The following is a 19,823-nucleotide window of genomic DNA, read 5'->3' on the forward strand; positions in this document are numbered from 1 at the left end:
TTTTTCTTAAGAGCATAGGGTTATTTTTGTAAGTAATGCATGTGCTCGAATACATTATACATCTTTCTAATGTACACTCTTTACTTCATCGACTAACATAAATCTTGATTGAATAGAATTATTATAGAAGACCTTGGTGCAGCTTCAACAAAAACATGCTAACCCCGACGTAAATTTAATGCAAAATTAAGAGGTATGGAGCTATAAAAACCGAAATGTGTTTGCGTAAACAACATAACAATTTTGTATAGCTACAAGAGAGGTAGGTTGAAAGAAATTTTGGTGAAAACTTAGTTCCGTAGAAAGTTAGATTTTAGCCGTGAGATAATGTAGGAATGTGTCGGACGGATGTTTCTAGTTATTCAGCTGGGTTTTTCTTTTTTGTTCATGTATTTTTTCTGTTATTGTTGACATTTATTTCGAGGTGGTGGGCAGTGTCAATTGCTTTTGCAGGTTCATGTGAATTTATATTTTTGCACACGAATATATGTGTCATATATATATATTTATATAACGCACACGCTTACACGCGCGCGCACATGCATACACGTATGTTTATATACATACATTTTATATATATATATATATATATATATATATATATATATATATATATATATATATATATATATACACGCTGGTTAATAAGCACACAAACATTGGTGGCAGGGTGTATAATCGATTTAATTGAACCGATTTATTATCACTACCGAGTTTATCGATCTCCGGTTAGATGAAAGGCAACGGACCAGAAGATTCTATAAGCTACAATATGTATGTATGTATGTATGTATGTATGCGTGCGTGCGTGTGTGTGTATATATGTATGAGTCGATTAACGCTATTTATTTATGAATCTGGTAATATTTTCTTGTTTACAGTCGACATGACAAAGCATGAATATTACTTCATCTTTTTAGAAGAATACCAGAGACGTGGTATTGTTTCAAATATTATAGCTTGTTATTGTGTAACAACGAGCACAACTTATGTTCATTGGTTACTAGCGAGAACGGAGTTTGTAACCCGTTTTTGATTTCGAGTTGGAACCATTTCTCTTATCTTAGAGGACCGACAAGGGAGTCTCTGCTGCGGTCGTTCGTCTTGCTAAAAACAGTAGCCAAGCCTCCCTCATCTGAAACATTTCCCACCCTTGATAAAATATGTATGTCATACTTTATATTATAAAGCCTTAACATAATCTTTTCTACTATAAGCACAAGGCCCGAAATTTTAGGAGAGGGGGCAGTCGATTAGATTGACCTCAGTACGCAACTGGTACTTAATTTATCGATCCCGAAAAGATGTAAAGCAAAGTCAACAGCGGCGGAATTTGAACTCAGAACGTAAAGACAGACGAAATACCGCTAAGCATTTCGCCCGGCGTGCTAACATTTCTGCCAGCTCGTGGCTTTATGAAATTTTAAAATATTAAAACTGAAGAAAATCATTCGCCAAATAATCGTTTAACTATTTGAAATAAATAATATATTAAAAGGTCTTCATAGACATGAGCTTAGCTCTGTCGAGCAAATGAAATAATGTTGCACACTCACTCATGATGTAACTCCTACTGAAAGATTGCTATAGATATAATATGCTTATATATATATATATATATATATATATATATATATATATATATATATATATATATATATATATATATATATATATATATATATATGGGAGAATATACAAAAAATAACAACAGACGAGGACAGGTGGTGTAAATAACAAAAGTATATATTAGTATGACGCTCGGGAATACGGAAAGTCTTTGACGTTTCGAGCTACGCTCTTCAACAGAAAGAATACGGAGACAAGGAGAAAAACACGGAGAAAAAAAAAAAAAAAAAATGGAGAAAAAAAAAAAAAAAAAAAAAAAAATATATATATATATATGCGAGTAAAAATAAATACAAAAAGGTGGGGTTTTTTGTATGATTGTGTATAGAGGAATATATTATTTAGTTTAAAAGAGTTCCAACACTGTCTGTTTTTTATGTTTTATTTATATTCCTGCAGAACCAATGTGGGGTATAGAATATGGAATATACAATATATAATATAAAATAAAATAAAATAATATATATATATATACACATACATATATGGTGGGCATAGCTAACCAAAAAGTTAGCTTTGCAAACTCTCAACTGCTAAGCAGGTAAAAAATTAATGGGAGCTAAATGCTAAATGGTGACCGCTAACTTTTATCATATGAATTTAGTTTTTTTTTTTTTTTTTTTTGGCTCTAAACCCCCTAAAAACAGACCCATGTTGTCGCTTAGATGTAGAGCTTTCTAAAAAGGCATAGCATGATAAGATCAGATGATGATCAAGGTGTATGCAAATAATTAAACGAACAAATGAAATTAAACTTTAGTTTTTCATCAACATACACTTTATTACTGTACAAAGAGTATTAAGCCAATCAAAAAGGCATAGCATAGCATTGGTATCATGCCAAGATCAGATGATAATCAAGGTGTACTACTCTGGCTGGGCCTTCTCCATCACCTTGATGTGATGCTGGTTGCCCTTCATAAACATCAGCCTCTCAAAGTTACCATCTGACAGGGTAGCTCTCTTGACCCTCAAAATATCTTTGCCTATAGAGAATAGATGCTCAACTGCAGCACTAGATGGGATGTCTGTGTTATACTTGGTGAACAGGTTGATCAAGACCTGCTCATCCAAAAAGGCAACTTCAATCAGGACCTCCTTCAAGATGGCCTCCAGTTAGGTCTTCACCAAGTTCTACGCTTTAGATTTCAATGACGTGTGGCTCCTGCTCTCCCAGAACTGAGTGATGTTGCTGAAGAAATCATCTTCCTTATCCTCATTGCTGGTGGTGGTGGTACTGCCCTCCTCATTGGTTTCCATTTGGACTGTCTCTACGATGGTTAATCTGCTAACCTGGCTGTTGTTATTCTACTGCTCCAGTCAGAACAGGCGAAACTTAAGGTGGAAGGCAGTGACCAGCTGGCACTCCAGATCTTCTTGGAGAATCCCAAACCATTTTGTGATGCTTGCCAGTATCGTGTCTACTAGAGGACTGCAGTACAGGACATATTTGAACTTGGCCTCCTTCAAGTTTATGATGGTATCCACTACAGTTGGCAGAAGGCTCCTGAGATAATCCTAGTCCTCCCCTTGGATTTTATCCAAGGCCTTGGCAACATTAGACATCACCTGGGTGTGCCCTGTCAGGAAGCCGACATCAGAATCAGTGAAGGTCTGCAGCTTCAGCTGTGTCATCACCCTGGGCACAGACCCCCCTATTCTTCTCCAGCAGGAGAGTCATACGTAGAGTTCCATCTGGTACTGTTGGGGACCACCAACCTCCGCTTCAATGTGTCTAGAATGCTGTCTGTGGCCACTGTGCTGGGGCTCTGCAGTTTCCACAGCCACTGTGCTTTGGACATGGCCTTCCTGTAGGCTGACTTGAAGAAAGTGCTGTCAAGAGCCTTGTTGGTATCTACACTGGCTACCAAGCTGAAGGTATGGGCTGTATACTTCATGTGCACCAGCAGGTTTAGGCCCAGGCCTCTGAACTCATCAAGGATGGCATCAACTTTGTCCACATCTCCAACCTTGGGATCCACATCCAAGTCCCTATCCTTGATGCCTTCTATATTCAGATTGGCAGCAGCCTCAGGAATGTCTAGCAAGAGTTCAACTTCTGTACCAAACTGCATAAATGTCTTAACAAAGTTTTTGTTGTTGTCTGTCATGGTCCTGGTCATTTTGTCTTGCAGTTGGAACTTGTAATGAATGTCCACCATGGCCTGACTGAGAGCATCAAAGGCATGATGTCCTCTGAGGTGAGAGCAGGCTAGGATGGCCACCCAGGGGACATCCTTGAGCAGTCTGTAATTAAAAGAAGTTAAATTGTAAAGAGACAGAAGTTGTAAAGTTAAAAACTTAAAATTATATATATATATATATATATATATATATATATAATAATAATAATAATAATCAAGGTGGCTAGCAACAATTTAAAACCAACTAGGAAATAATTCACTGTCACTAAGAGTGACAGGGATACAGTGAGTACCAGCATTGCTAGAAATAGGAGTTGTAAACTTCTTAGCCACAAAAAGACACGGTCTCTTTGTATTGGCAGAGGAGAAAACCCTCTCCACTCTGAGCAAGATGTATCAAATTAGCATGCTAATTTCATATAGGAAATTAATGCTCATCAGTAATGCTCAGTCCATCATGGCTGATAGAGGCCAACTCACCCTGTCAATATTATGGAGAAGGCCATTAGAATCAGCGACTGATTTCACAAAATGGCAATGTGAAAAATTATAGAATAATCAAGGTGGTTAGTAGCAATTTAAAACCAAGAAGGAAGGCCTACTAAAAAAAAAAAAAAAAAATAGCCTCTCATCTGCATCTTCATGCAACCTGCAATGGTTTTTGTGAGCACATTTGTGTAATTTTTTGCAGGTAGGAAGGAGGCAGGACATTTGATTGCAGTATTTTATAACCATATTTTGTTTATAAAAATCACACAAATTGTAGTTTAACATTTGTTATTAGGCTGTTCTAAATTCATGGAAATATTACTTATAATTCAAATCCTTGTTATTAAACTTTTGAAAATAGTGACACTAACTTGATAGGTGATGTGTTGGGGGTGATGAATAGCTGAGATGAGGGATGGAATGATGGTCAGAATTTGATAAGTTCAGAACTTAGGGTTTGTTTATTCGTTCTTTCATTAAAGACTGCTGTTTTGACTGTGCAGACTTAATCATGAGTGGAATATGTATCTATAATTATATATATATATATATATATCAGCCCCCTCCTATTTATCATAGTCCTCCAGGCAATAACACAGGAATTCAAGACAGGTTGCCCCTGGGAGCTCCTCTGTGATGATGACCTTATTCTAATTGCTGAGTCACTATCAGAACTAGAGGAGAAGTTTCAGATATAGAAGCAAAGATTAGAATCGAAGGGCCATAGAGTCAACCTAGCTAAAGCCAAAGTCCTAATAAGCAGGAAGGTAGACAAACCACAAACCCCTTCAGGTAGATGGCCCTGCTTGATCTGTAGAAAAGGCGTAGGTAGAAAATCTATAAGATGTACCCAGTGTAAGCTATGGACACATAAGAGGTGCAGCAATATCAAAGGAAGGCTAACTAGGAAGATAGTTTTTGTATGTGGCAGATGCTCAGGAGCAATAAACACTGAAAATGTGCAAAGAACAACTTCTGCCACATTCCAGGGAGAAAAACTAGAAGTAGTTGATAGCTTCCATTACCTAGGTGACCAAGTCAGTAGTGGGGAAAGTGTAGCTGCTAGAATAAGAATAGCCTGGGCAAAATTCAGAGAGCTCTTACCTCTGTTGGTGACAAAGGGCCTCTCGTTTAGAGTAAAAGGCAGACTGTATGATGCATGTGTGTGAACAGCCAGTGGCTGCTGAGGATGTGTAAGCTCGCAAGGAACGAAGCCAGTATGCTCTGATGGATGTGTAATGTCAGTGTGCATACTCAACAGAGTGTAAGTACCTTGAGAGAAAAGTTGAACCTAAGAAGCATCAGTTGTGGCGATTGCGCTGGTATGGTCATGTGGTGAGAATGGATGAGGATAGCTGTGTGAAAAAGTGTGAGAAGACAAGAACAAGAATGTAACAGGCAACAACAAAACATCTGGACAGTTCAATGATACAAAGAAGGACAGGAAAAAAACAAGGATGGATCATTCGGGGCCTTCTATCATCAGTCGAGTTCTAGATCATCCATGAAGTTTTGGCCGGTTACACTCGAGACTGCTCCAATCTGGCCGGCCCAAAGAAAATCTAAGCTAAGAGCGTTAGATTCTTTGGAAAAATCTTCTACCTCTCTTGTACCTTACTTTGTGTCCCTTTCCTTTCCTTTCCTTTCTTGTCCCTCCCTAATTCTTCAATCCCTCACCTCCTACCTCTCTCCTCTCCTTCCATGTGACTGGTGTTCTGCCAAACCTGACCTTTCATTCTTGGTTCGACTTCCTCCATGTAGCATCTCTTATATTCCTTCTCATGTCTTTCATCTCTTATGTTCCTGCCGTAAGGCTTCACTCCACACATGCCAACTTAATTCAATTCATCTTTAGTCGAAAGACACCTGTTGTTATTTTCTTGTTGTTTCTATTTGTAATTGAGTAACATTTCTCCATTTTTTCGTATACATTTGCTTGTTTTCTTCCAAAGAATCTAGTGCTCTTAGCTTAGATTTCCTTGGGGCTGGCTGATTGGAGCAGTCTTGAGTGTAACTGGCTGAAACTGCAGGGATGATCTGGAATTCGACTGATGATAGAAGGCTCTGAATGACCCGTCCTTGTTTTTTTCCTGTCCTTTTTTGTATCGTCTAACTGTCTGGATGTTTTGTTGTTGTGTGTTACGTTCTTGTTCTTTTTTTTGTTTTGGTTACATACATACATACATACATACATACATACATATATATATATATTATTCTTTCTGTTGAAGAGCGTAGCTCGAAACGTCAAAGACTTTCCGTATTCCCGAGCGTCATACTAATATATACTTTTGTTATTTACACCACCTGTCCTCGTCTGTTGTTATTATTTGTATATTCTCCCATATATATATATATATATATATATATATATATATAAAATTATAAATAATGAAATATACTATGATAAAATTTATTTAATCATTGGAAATTGTTTTGCAGCTTAATAAATGTGTATGGATAATTTATTATATTATATTTTATAATAAGTAATAAGTTACTTACATCATTGCATTGATATATATACAATCTTTAAATTAATGTAGATGTTAAGCTAACTCTTCAGGTTAAACATGGATTTCTTTTAACCTGAAGAGCTAGCTTTAATCTAAAGAATGTATATATATTAATACAGACATGTAAGTAATTCATTACTTATTATAAAATATAAAATAAATTATCTGTACGTGTTTATTAAGCCACAAAACAATTGTCATTAAATAAGAATTTCCAATGGTTAAATAAATTTTATCATAGTGTATTTCTTTCATTATTTATAATTTCATGCACTCCTCATGATTTTCACTCGTGTCATACTCTATATTTTATATGTTTCATAGAATGATACATTAAGGAGCTTTTTTACGAGCACTGCTGGATTAGTTGAATCCATATATTGTGACAAATTTGTGTGTGTGTGTGTGCATGTATATGTATGTTTATCATCATCATCGTTTAACGTCCGCTTTCCATGCTAGCATGGGTTGGACGATTTGACTGAGGACTGGTGAAACCGGATGGCAACACCAGGCTCCAATCTAATTTGGCAGAGTTTCTACAGCTGGATGCCCTTCCTAACGCCAACCACTCAGAGAGTGTAGTGGGTGCTTTTACGTGTCACCCGCACGAAAACGGCCACGCTCGAAATGGTGTCTTTTATGTGCCACCCGCACAAGCCAGTCCAGGGGCACTGGCAACGATCTCACTCGAAAATCCTACGGGAGCCAGTCAGGCGGTACTGGCAACGGCCACGCTCAAAATGGTGCATCTCATGTGCCACCCGCACAAGAGCCAGTCCAGGGGCACTGGCAACGATCTTACTTGGCTTGCCGGGTCTTCTCACGCACAGCACATTTCCAAAGGTCTCGGTCTATGTGTGTATATATATATATATATATATATATATATGTATATGTGTATATATATATATATATATATATATATATATATATATATATATATATATATATATATATATATATATACATGATGGGCTTCTTTCAGTTTCCATCTACCAAAATCCACTTACAAGGGTTTGGTTGACCCAAAGCTATAGTAGGAGACACTTTCCCAATGTGCCACACAGTGGGACTGAACCCGGATGCAATCTTCTTACCCTATGACTATGCCTGTACCAGTGCCACACCCACACCTATGTGTATATATATATATATATATATATATATATATATATATATATATATATATAAACCGGATTCAAATTTGTTGAATCTAATTGTTATCTATTTGTAAATCCAGCTGATGACACATAGTTTCAACCAGTTTTTGTTCCGGCTGACCAAATAAAGTTATTTAGAATTTACTCCCTCTCTCTCTCTCTATCTCTCTCTTTATCTATCTATCAAACTATCTGTGTCTGTTTATATATATATATATATATATATATATATATACCTTGGATAAATGTCTTCTACTATAAGCTTAGGCTGACCTAAATTTTGTGAGTGCATTTGGGGACAGAAACTGAAACAAGCCTGTCGCATATATATGTATGTATATCTATATATGTGTGTCTTTGTGTCATGTTTGTTGTCCCCACCACCACCACCACATGGGAACTGTTGTTGCTGTGTTTGCATCCCTGTAACTTAGTGGTTCAGCATAAAAGACCAACAGAATAAGTACTAGGCTTAAAAATAAGTACTGGGGTTGATTCATTTGACTAAAAAATTCAAGGCTGTGCCCTGACATGGCCCTAGTTTAATGATTGAAACAAGTAAAAGTATGTGCGATTGTGTATGCGGGTATGTATATATTTTTTGGCAAATGTGTGGGTGAGCATGTGTGTGTTTCAAGTGAGGTTGGATGAGGATATACATATAGGCGCATGTACGTGGGTGTGCGCATTTGTATGTATAGACTGGTGCGCTTACTCGAATACTATGGACATTTTTACTCCCTTACCTTTACTCTCTCCCCTTACTTAGTGGTCATTCTAATAGTTCTTTTGTCTTAATAACCACACAGTAATTTCCCTTTGTTTAACGGTCATTTTCATAGCAATTTTCAATGGCCAGATAACTGAAGAGATGGCGGTGTGGGTTTCCGCCCCGACATCCAAAAACTCGGAGTTTTATCATGGCTACCGAATAATCGTCACATATTTTACAGATACATACATATGTATGTATTTATGTATGTATGTATGTATGTATGTATGTATGTGTGTGTGTGTGTATGTATGTATGTATGTATGTATGTATGTATGTATGTATGTATGTCCGAATAATTGTCACATATTATTTACAGATAAATTCCTCTATTTACATAATATCGAGGTCTCTTTCTTTCTTTTGTTGTCTTACCTTTTCTATCAATATATATATATATATATATATATATATATATAAGGAATGAAGCCAGTATGCTCCGACGGATGAGTAATGTCAGTGTGCATACCCGACAGAGTGTAAGTATCTTGAGAGAAAGGCTGAACATAAGAAGCATCAGTTGTGGTGTGCAAGAGAGACGATTGCGCTGGTATGGACTTGTGGTGAGAATGGACGAGGATAGCTGCGTGAAAAAGTGCCACACCCTAACAGTTGAGGGAATCTGTGGAAGAGGTAGGCCCAGGAAGACCTGGGCTGAGGTGGTGAGGCAAGACCTTCGAACATTGGGCTTCACCGAGGCGATGACTTCTGACTGAGACCTTTGGAAATATGCTGTGTGTGAGAAGACTCGGCAAGCCAAGTGAGACCTAAATCCAAGGCCTCTGCTAGGAGTGTAGCCAACCCACTTATGCATACCTTTCCTTCATTGGATACTAAACTCCACTTGCGAAGACCTGTTGAGGCAAGTGAAATTGAAACCGAATTAAATTTGACGACTGGCACTCATGCCAATGTTGTCTCCTTCATTGGACACGAAACTCAGCTTGCGAAGACTTATTGGGGCAAACAATAGTGAAATTGGGATGGCACCTGTGCCCAGCATCGCATTTCTGGCACTTGTGCCCATGGCATGTGTAAGGACTTTCGAGCGAGATCGTTGCCAGTGCCCCTGGACTGGCTCTTGTGCGGGTAGTACATAAAATACACCATTTTGAGTGTGGCCATTGCCAGTACTGCGTGACTGGCCTTCGTGCCGGTGGCACATAAAAGCACCCACTACACTCTGAGTGGTTGGCGTTAGGAAGGGCATCCAGCTGTAGAAACTCTGCCAAATCAGATTGGAGCCTGGTGTAGCCATCTGGTTTCACCAGTCCTCAGTCAAATCGTCCAACCTATGCTAGCATGGAAAGCAAACGTTAAACGATGATGATGATATATATATATATATATATATATATATAGCTGCTGGTAACATGTTATGTCTTTCATAGAATGAATAATGATAGAGTAATGATTCAAGTGAGCAGGGAAGGGAGGAGGACACTCATCATCATCATCATCATCATCATCATCATCATCATCATCATCATCATCGTTTAACATCCGCTTTCCATGGGTTGGACGATTTGACTCATCTGGCTCACCAGTCCTCAGTCAAATCGTCCAACCCATGCTAGCAGGGAAAGCGGACGCTAAACGATGACGATGATGAGTGTCCTCCTCCCCTCCCTGCTCACTTGAATCATTACTCTATCATTATTCATTCTATGAAAGACATAACATGTTACCAGCAGCTGCTAGAAATTGTCATTGAGATGCTACCATTGTGGCATGGTGTTGTTGCTAAAACAGTATACAATGCTATCTGAAAAGACTGCTTTGGGATAAATATAAACACCTCTACCATTGAATATATACATAGCAACAAAAGAAATATTAATGGAACATTCCCATCAGACCATTAATTAAATGCAAGCATAACAAACCTGATATAGTTATTTGGAACTGAAAAGAAAATTCATGTTTTATCATAGAGGTTAGCTACTTTGCAGATGTGAACAACTTTCTCAGAATCATAAAGATAGAATATTTTGTGGTTGCATCTTGAAAGTTTAAGGGCCTTATTGTTCCATTTGTATTTTAGGTATTTTGGAGTTATTTACTGTTCTTGGATTGAGATGTAACATGATGTAATGGTCACAAGTACAAAAAGGGCTACACTTCATGTTAATATTATTCTCTACAAGTTTACTGAAAATATATTTATGCATAACCTTTTTGTGTTATGCAAAGTGTTCTTCCAGTTTTTTGCTGAGATACATTTGTCCCGCACGTCTGGATTCATATGGTAAGTCATCATGAAGTGAGTGTCTCTTGATGATTTTGCCACCAATCTGCAGGATGTTATCAGCTTCATGTTTTCATTTAGCTGATGTGTTTATTTTTCTTGCCATTACTTAACTGGTGCTATTTGTGTGATATCATACAGCACTTGAAAGCTGTCTGTACTGATTTTAATTCTCTTCCGCTTTTTATTGAGAAAGTCTGTCAATATCACTGTTGTATGTATGTATGTGTGTGTGTGTGGGTGTATGGATATGTGTGTATGTGCATGTGTGCTTGTGTGTGTGTTTAAGCGTTGTATGTAAATGCTGTTTGCGTTTGTGTTAGTACTACTAGAGTATTCTTTTTGTTTTCTTATTCATATTTGGTAAAATTTTTTGGCAAGTATTAATATAACAATGAGCAAAATTCTTTTGTGTTGAGGCTTATATCAGGTTCCCTTAAATTTTTTGTAGGCATAAGGAATTATGTTTAGAAGAAGAAATGTTGAAACATTTTATTGTTACAGTGTGTAGTTTCATCTAAAAACAAGGAATACACATACAGAGAAACAGAATTTGAATTTTAGTCTTTTATACATTCACACACCCAACATATATACATATTATAAAGGAGATGAATGAGCAATAGTAGTTCAATCCATGCTACATATGTTTCAGTAGCATGGTATTTTATTCATAATTTGTGCATTGTAGTATACAAAAACAGACAAGCAGCTGTTTGCTAACATAGACAAAATTCACTGTCAGGCAGTTGGATGCCTGACAGAATAGGGTACTACAATATTTTTGGATGTAGACAACATGCAGAGAACTACATTTTTTTCCCCCAATACACGAATATTCTTGAAACAGCTGTAAGTGAAAACGTGCCCAGCTTTTTTCTTCTCTTTCACTTACATGATTTTTACCTGCGATATATTTCTTCTACCTACCAAACTATGTCACATCAATACTACATTTTGCCTCTTCCTGGAGTCTACCGTTTTACATTGGAACTTTTAAGAACTTCCCATAGTAGAACTTTTACTAATCTCTTGAAATTACATCTGGACACACATATGTACTCATCTCTCTATGCTTTTGTATCCATAGATATTTACGTATGGTTATGTATACAGGCATAGGCATGTATATTGGAGTGTTTATAACTATTTCTATGGTTTTATATACTGTTTGTAAGCTTTTTTATGTGCCTTATATTTTTATATTTTCATTTTTTTTTTTTTTTTTTTTTTACTTTATTATTTTATATTTGTATTGAATTTTGTAAATCTCTGAAGAGGCCTAGCGAATCATGCATGTACCCCCATTACATTACATCATTTTCATCTAATAATTACTTCGGCGTACAGGAGCTATAGAGATAGAATGGGGCATGCCAACGCTAGGCCGAAACAGCTGTAAGTTTCTGCCCCTTCTCCAATTGCTAAATGTCCGTTATATTTGTAACCTTAATTGTTAATATGACATTGTATGTCATAAGTATCTGTATATTGTGGTTTTTATCAATTTAGTTATAAAATAAACAAATTAATCGATAGAATACTTTGTCTGCAAGTCGATGGATACCACATATTCTCCTCCATTTTCTCATTGCTATATATATATATATATATATATATATATATATATATACATATATATATATATATATATATATACATATATATATATATATATATATACATATATATATATATATATATATATATATATATATATATATATATATATGTATATATATATATATATATATATATATATATACACACATGTATATTTTTATGTATATATATATATATATATATATATACACACATGTATATTTTAATGTATACATATATATAATATATAATATATAGGTGAGACTATGTGGGTAAGAAGCTTGCTTCCTGTCTACATGGTCTTGGATTCAGTCCCATTGTGCAGCATCTTGGACAAGTGTCTTCTACTATAGCCCTTGGCTGACTAAGCCTTGTAAGTGGATTTGGTAGATGAAAGATGAAAGAAACCCATCATATGTATGTATGTATGTATGTATGTATGTATGTATGTATGCATGCATATGTATGTATGTGTGTGTATATAGGTATTTGTATGTACATCAGATGATGGCTGTAAACGAGCTTCATTGTCGTACAAGCAAGGTTGTTCATTTCCAGTTTTCTTTGTAAAAACCCTGTCTAGCTATGGGAAAATATCACCATACAAGTGAGGGTTGGCAACAGGAAGGACATCCAGCTGTAGTAAATCTGCCTTGACAAATTCTATCTGACCCATGCAAGCATGAAAAAGTGGACATTAAATGCTGCTGCTGCCACTGGTATGTATATGTGTGTGTGTGTGTGTGTGTGTATGTGCATGTGTGTATACATGCACACACATACCTATTTGTTTGTTATATAACAACAAACAATAAGCTTTGTTAATCAATTAGAATGGAGTTTTCTCGTGTGTGTGTATGTGTGTTTGTGTATATAGTTTTTTTTATGTATGTTTAGAATTATGGATATGTGTGTGTATATAGATTTGTATAAGTGTTTGTGTGTGTGTGTGTGTGCGTGTGTTTGTGTGTATGTATGTATTGTTATGTGTCTCATGAATTACCTAACATTTGAAAAACCTTAATGGAAAGATATACTGCTGCTGCAACTGCTGCTGCTACTACTACTACTACTACTACTACTACTACTACTACTACTACTACTACTACAGCTGTTGCTGCTGCTGCTGTTGATACTACTGCTGCTTCTATACTTATTAAAAGAAAGTAGGTTTATTGATGAGCAGTCTCTTCCTATAAAAGCATTGCAAAATCAATCGATAAATCAATGCAATTCAAAAACAAGTGCAAAAAGTAAATTAGGAAAATCCAAAAAAAAAAAAGAAGAAAAATCATACTAACGACCTAAACGAATAAATAGATGGAAGAGACGACAAATCAATTTTCATGTGCTAACAACAACAACAACAACAACAACAACAATAAGGATAATAATAACTTGCCGTAAGATCAACAAAATTGTACAATCACATTGCAATGAAGTGCAGTGTAATACAAACAAGCATTATGTTGGAGTGTCTCTGTCTCTCTCACAAATCTATCTGTCTACCAGTCTCTTTATATATATATATACATACCGGAGTAAGCACATGAAATGTGCAACAAGGTGGAAAAAAGAGTACTCAAATACCAGAGGTAGAGTAATATGCTTTATTTAAAAGCAGCAGAAATATAACAAAAAAACCGTTACTCTGAGTTTCATGTTCCCGTTCATCGGACAATTTTGTTGTCCGATGAACGGGAACGTGAAACTCAGAGTAACGTTTTTTTTGTTATATTTCTGCTGCTTTTAAATAGAGTATATGTATATATATATATATATATATATATATATATATATATATATATATATATATATATATATAGAAGGTTTGGAGGTGATGTACAGAAATTATATAGAAAAAAATTTTAATTAAGGTACTCAGAAACCTGGATGTTTGTACATTTACAGATTTTTATTAATGTCACATATTAAATGAAGCGCTTTTCACCTAGTCGTGTAGGTTTTTCAAATTGTTTTGGGTGTATATATATATATATATATATATATATATATATATACCCCAACATGCACACACATACATAATAAGTCTTACAAGCTTGTTATCTACTATTATGATTAAGTGAGCCTTTAATGAGACACTTGATAACTGATACAGGTATATATATACATATATACATCATTCATTCATTCATTCATACATACATACATACATACATACATAATTACATGTTTGCTACATGTACTTGCATGTACACATACATACATAATTAATAATATAAATGTTTTTAATTATATAAAAATAAATTTTAGACATTAATTAAACAGAACTCAATAGAAATTGAAATGTGACTTTGAAGTTTTGCCAATGCTGGCTCATCAAAGTCAGTTTGGTGAGGCACTTTTGGTGAAAATTTGAAGTTATGTCATCTTTTCTTAATATATTATATATTTGTCTCATTTCCCATTGCTTGACCTCCAAATGTCTGATGAGCTAGAGTTCATGAAACTTTGAGTTGCAGGGACTCAAGTCAAGCAGTTCTTAAATAATGCATGTGACTCCTACCAAATGTGTTGAGTACCACCTTTCTTTTGTCCACTCATATACAAAGGGGTGCTGAAAAGTTCCTCACCTGGGTAAAAGAAAATACAGGAGGATCAGTTCATTATGATTTTAAACATATTCCCCTCTCAGATTCACACATATATTGTCTGTATATTGTCTTCGTTGTCATTTTGGTTATAAAATAAACAGATTAATCAACAGAGTACAGTGTCGTCTGCAAGTTGATGAGTACCTCATATTCCCTCACACGATTATAGAACTTACACAGGGGCTTCTGAAAATTTCTTCAAAACCAGGCTTTATTTGCATAAAAATTCATTCAGATACCCCGAAAATAGGACAAAGACTAGCGTGGCAAAATACATCTGGCAATTAAAAGAAAGCAAAACCCAATCTTTCAACGTGACATGGAGGATTTTACGATGAGCATCGCTTTACAGGTACGGTGTCCACAAAAGACCAATTAAATGTGATTTGTGTTTATTAGAAAAATTACATATTTTATCCCAAGACAAGAAAGCTTTAAATCAAAGACACGAACTTTTAAATTCATGTAGATATGCGTCTAAATTTAAAATGTCAGCTAATAACATACCATATGGATAGTATATTTTTGATAATTTTTGACTCCTTGAAACCAGTTTGCAATCTCACTATTGGATTTCTACCTCATTATACATGATTTACTTCGCATTGCAAGAATATTGTATAGATCCCTACATTTTTTAAGAAAGCCTTCGACTGTTATATGCATAGTTTTCTTGTTCTTATTTTATGTTATCTTATTTTACTTGTATTTATTTTAAAATATTTTGTAAACAAATTTAACCGTTTTTATGGATGGTTCGATATATGGGATTCTATTATGAATGTATTTTGCCCAATTTTCGCTATTATACACTCAGCAATTTCTTAAAAAAGTTGTCTGCATATATACGTTAAGACCTAAAAGTTTTTTTAAGTGGACGTCTGTATTATAGCAATGCATATGTATTCGTATGTGTGCGTCTATGCTTATGTATAGAGCCTATGTATATACTTGTGCACATACATACATGGTTTCGTGTGTGTGCGTTTGTTATATATGCTACACTTCTTTCTTTCTTTCTTTCCTTCTTTCTTTCTTTCTTTCTTTCTTTCTTTCTTTCTTCCTTTCTACTTTAGTAATGTCCTTCATCTATATGTTATTCTTCTCAACCCTTACTTCCCCTCTCCATAAGTTTAAGATACACTTGCCTGTTCCAACACTGAATAATTTTCGTATGCGAGCATGATTGCGTGAAACAGATCCAGGTTTTTTAAAATTTATATTAGTTTTGATTGCATCGTCATTTCTCTCCCATTTCTAACAAAACTGTCCGATGAATGGGAACGTGAAACTCTGAGTAACAGCTTTTTGTTATATTTCTGTTGCTTTTGAGTAAAGCGTATTACTCTACCTCTTTGAGTACTCTCTATTTATATGTATATGTGTATATATGTATATATTTATATGTATGTATATATATATATATATTTATATATATATATATATATGTATGTATTTATGTTCAACCATTGGTCATCTTTCTCTCCGTTGTAGCTGGAACAAGGAAAATGTATTCTTGTTTGTTTCCTGTCCGAGCTTGATTTATGCGTTCACCACTACAACCTTCTTTAGACTTAGCAGCCCTTCCTGTTTGTTTTCACTGTCCTATTTTGACACTCCACAAAATCCCAAATTTTATTTAATTTACTTTGCAGGAGCAACTGTTTTATTGAAAGCATATATTGTTGTTAAATGCTCGAAATACGAGAATAGAAAAACAGCCAACCACCGATGAAGAGTCGTCCTTTATGTCTGTTTTGTTTTCCATTTGTGTCTTTTGTTGTTTGAGAGAATCGTTGATGTTCCATGTATTCATGCTTCATACATTTTTGTTGTACATGTTTGATGACATCCGGTGACTGCATATGTGTATATATATATATATATACATGTATAGATGTATGTACATATACGTATGTATACATGCACATATATATATATATATATATATATATATAGATATATATGCATATATATATAGATAGATAGATAATAATCCTGATGCGCACTCTATATGATCTTTTTACTCTTTCGTTTTTCTCGCTTATTCTTTTACCTTCTCTTCTCCCTCTATTTTATCCTATTACTATGCCACTCCCTCTCCCTCACTTCCCCTCCCTTGCTCACGTGGATTCCACGTGACCATCGGCCATCTTTCTTTCTCTCCATTGTAGCTGGAACAAGCTCCTGTCCTAGCTTGATTTATGCGTTCACCACTACAACCTCATTTAGCAGCCCTTTGTGTTTGTTTTCACTGTCCTTTTTGTGTTACCTATTTTGACCCTCCGCAAAATCCCAAATTTTATTTAATTTGCTTTGCAGGAGCAACTGTTTTATCAAAAGTGTATATTGTTGTTAAATGCTTGAAATACGAGACTAGAAAAACAGCCAACAACTGATGAATGGTCGTTCTTTATGTTTGTTTTGTTTTCCATTTGTGTCTTTCATTGTTCGAAAGAATAATTCATGTTCCATGTACTTGTGCCTCGTACTTTTTTGTTTTACATATTTCATGACGTCCTGTGCCCACATATGCATATATATATGTACATATAGATGTAAGTATATACATATTTGTATGTATATATGCATATATATATAACTATATATTATTTATATTATTATATGTATATATATATATCAACATCATCATCATCGTTTAACATCCGCTTTTGATGCTAGCATGGGTTGGATGATTTGACTGAGGACTGGCAAGCCCGAAGGCTGCACCAGGCTCCAATCTGATCTGGCAGAGTTTCTACAGCTGGATGCACTTCCTAATGCCAACCACTCCGAGAGTGTAGTGGGTGCTTTTATGTACCACTGTCACGAGGGCCAGTCACACGGCAACGGCCTTGCTCAAAAAGGTGTTTTTTACGTGCCACCTGCACGGGAGCCAGTCCAGTGGAACTGGCAATGACCTCGCTTGAATGATTTTCTAGCGTGCCACCATGCCAAAAAAAAAATATGTGTTTATATGTGTGTATATATATATATATATATATATATATAGCACTGACCTGGATAATTGCCACTTACTGAACTATAAGTACCTCAGGTGCCAGGTGGTAACATCAAACTGAGTAATGGATTAAAGTTATCATCCATGTAGGCCATGATAGGATTTGAACTCAGAGCATAGAGATTTGGAACAAATACCATGATGCATTCTATCTGACACACTAATGACTCTGCCAATTCAGTGGCTGCTATGCCTTTGATTATACTGTGTATCACTTTTTTGTCCATGGGTAGCAACTGTTATTTCCTATTTACCTAACCCTAGTAAGTATGAAAAATGGCTAATATTTCCTTCAAACTTTACTTTTGTTACATTTATTCAAACCCCAAAGAATCCCTCTCAACACATGGCTGTGATGCTCCTCCCACTACTCCTGCTCATAATCAGAGATGCACATATTATCAGCCCCTAAGGGACATGCTTAAGTGGTTGAGGTCAATTAACTGACAAACAAATCTGTGGTATTGAGCAGAATATTTGATATAATGACATTTCTACTTCAGCAACTTAGTGTAGGCTCTGTCTGAAACGTGATGGAAAATAAGTCAGTTTCAAAACATTGATGAGCAGGTCTCAGAAGCAAGGTTTGAAGTGAATAGTTGTCATCAATTTCTTTGATTTTTAGAAATAAATAGGAAATAATACTTACTAAGACAAAAAAATAATTGTTACACAGTGTTAGGCTTGCACAGACAGACCTAACCTGTGGCTTAACATCACCACTACCCCACCCCCACCACCACCATGATCAACAATAACATCTACAACAACAACAACAACTGTAACAAGGGGATTTTCATTCCAATCAGTGGCATAGTCTTTAAGTGGTTACTTGACTTGTTAGAAATAGCAATTAAGTCTCTCTTAAATCATACATTACTGTCTTACAAAAGGGCACATTAGATAATGTAGTTCTAGATACATCATGTCTGGAAGAGAAAAAAGTGATGGGATGGACATGTTTGGGATTCTTGATTATTGACATGATTAGCATTTAATCTAGCCATATCCAGCCCAAATATTCTACCTGTTTTATGTCCAAATTGGTCATATCTGGCCTCTTATGCCTACGCTTCTATGTCATTCTAAAAAGAAACCATCACATCATTGAAATTTTGAAGTTGCAAGATAATGCAAGATTAATTCAAAACAATGTAAATAAATAAGCATTTCATTTGATAGAATAATCTGAATGTTAAAAGACTGACGCTGACTTCGGGCTGGACAAAAAAACCAACTGATATTTCATTTCATCTGCAAACATGGTTGTATGGTTAAGACGTTTGCTTTGTAGCCATGTCAAACTGGGTTCGATCCCAAAGTACTACACTATGGGTGAGTATATTCTTCTATAGCCTTGGGTTAACCAATACTTTGGTAGTGAAATTTGCTTGATGGTGACTGTGTGATTTAGAAGCTTGCTTCCCAACAATGTGGTCTTAGGTTTAGTCATGCTGTGCAGCACCTTTGGTAAGTGTCTTCTGCTACAGACTGAAGCCGATCAAAAACAGCTTTGTGATTAAATTTGGCAGACAGAAACTGAAAGAAGCCTGTCATGTGTGTGTGTGTATGTGTGTATATACATACATACATATATACATACATACATACATATGTGTGTGT

The 19,823-nt window shown here is 35.5% G+C and overlaps 1 protein-coding gene across 8 annotated transcripts in view; it reads left to right on the forward strand.

The window, feature by feature from the left end:
- The window catches only part of LOC106875754 (uncharacterized), a 36,648-nt gene that overhangs the window by 781 nt on the left and 16,044 nt on the right, over nt 1-19,823 (forward strand). For 3 of the 8 annotated variants that reach the window (XM_052967972.2, XM_014924009.3, XM_089351975.1), the window contains exon 2: nt 19,383-19,535. The exons of 2 other annotated variants lie outside the window; for them this stretch is intronic. In XM_052967972.2, coding sequence (XP_052823932.1) covers nt 19,463-19,535 — 73 coding nt within the window. In that variant the 5' untranslated portion in view covers nt 19,383-19,462. Of the gene's footprint in view, nt 1-28; nt 263-13,172; nt 13,283-19,382; nt 19,536-19,823 lie in introns of those variants that run through there. 3 more of the 8 variants (XM_014924010.3, XM_052967973.2, XM_014924014.3) reach the window with 3 other exon arrangements.

The sequence above is a fragment of the Octopus bimaculoides genome, chromosome 5, assembly GCF_046866305.1.
Source record: "Octopus bimaculoides isolate indiv1 chromosome 5, ASM4686630v1, whole genome shotgun sequence".
Lineage (NCBI taxonomy): Eukaryota > Metazoa > Mollusca > Cephalopoda > Octopoda > Octopodidae > Octopus > Octopus bimaculoides.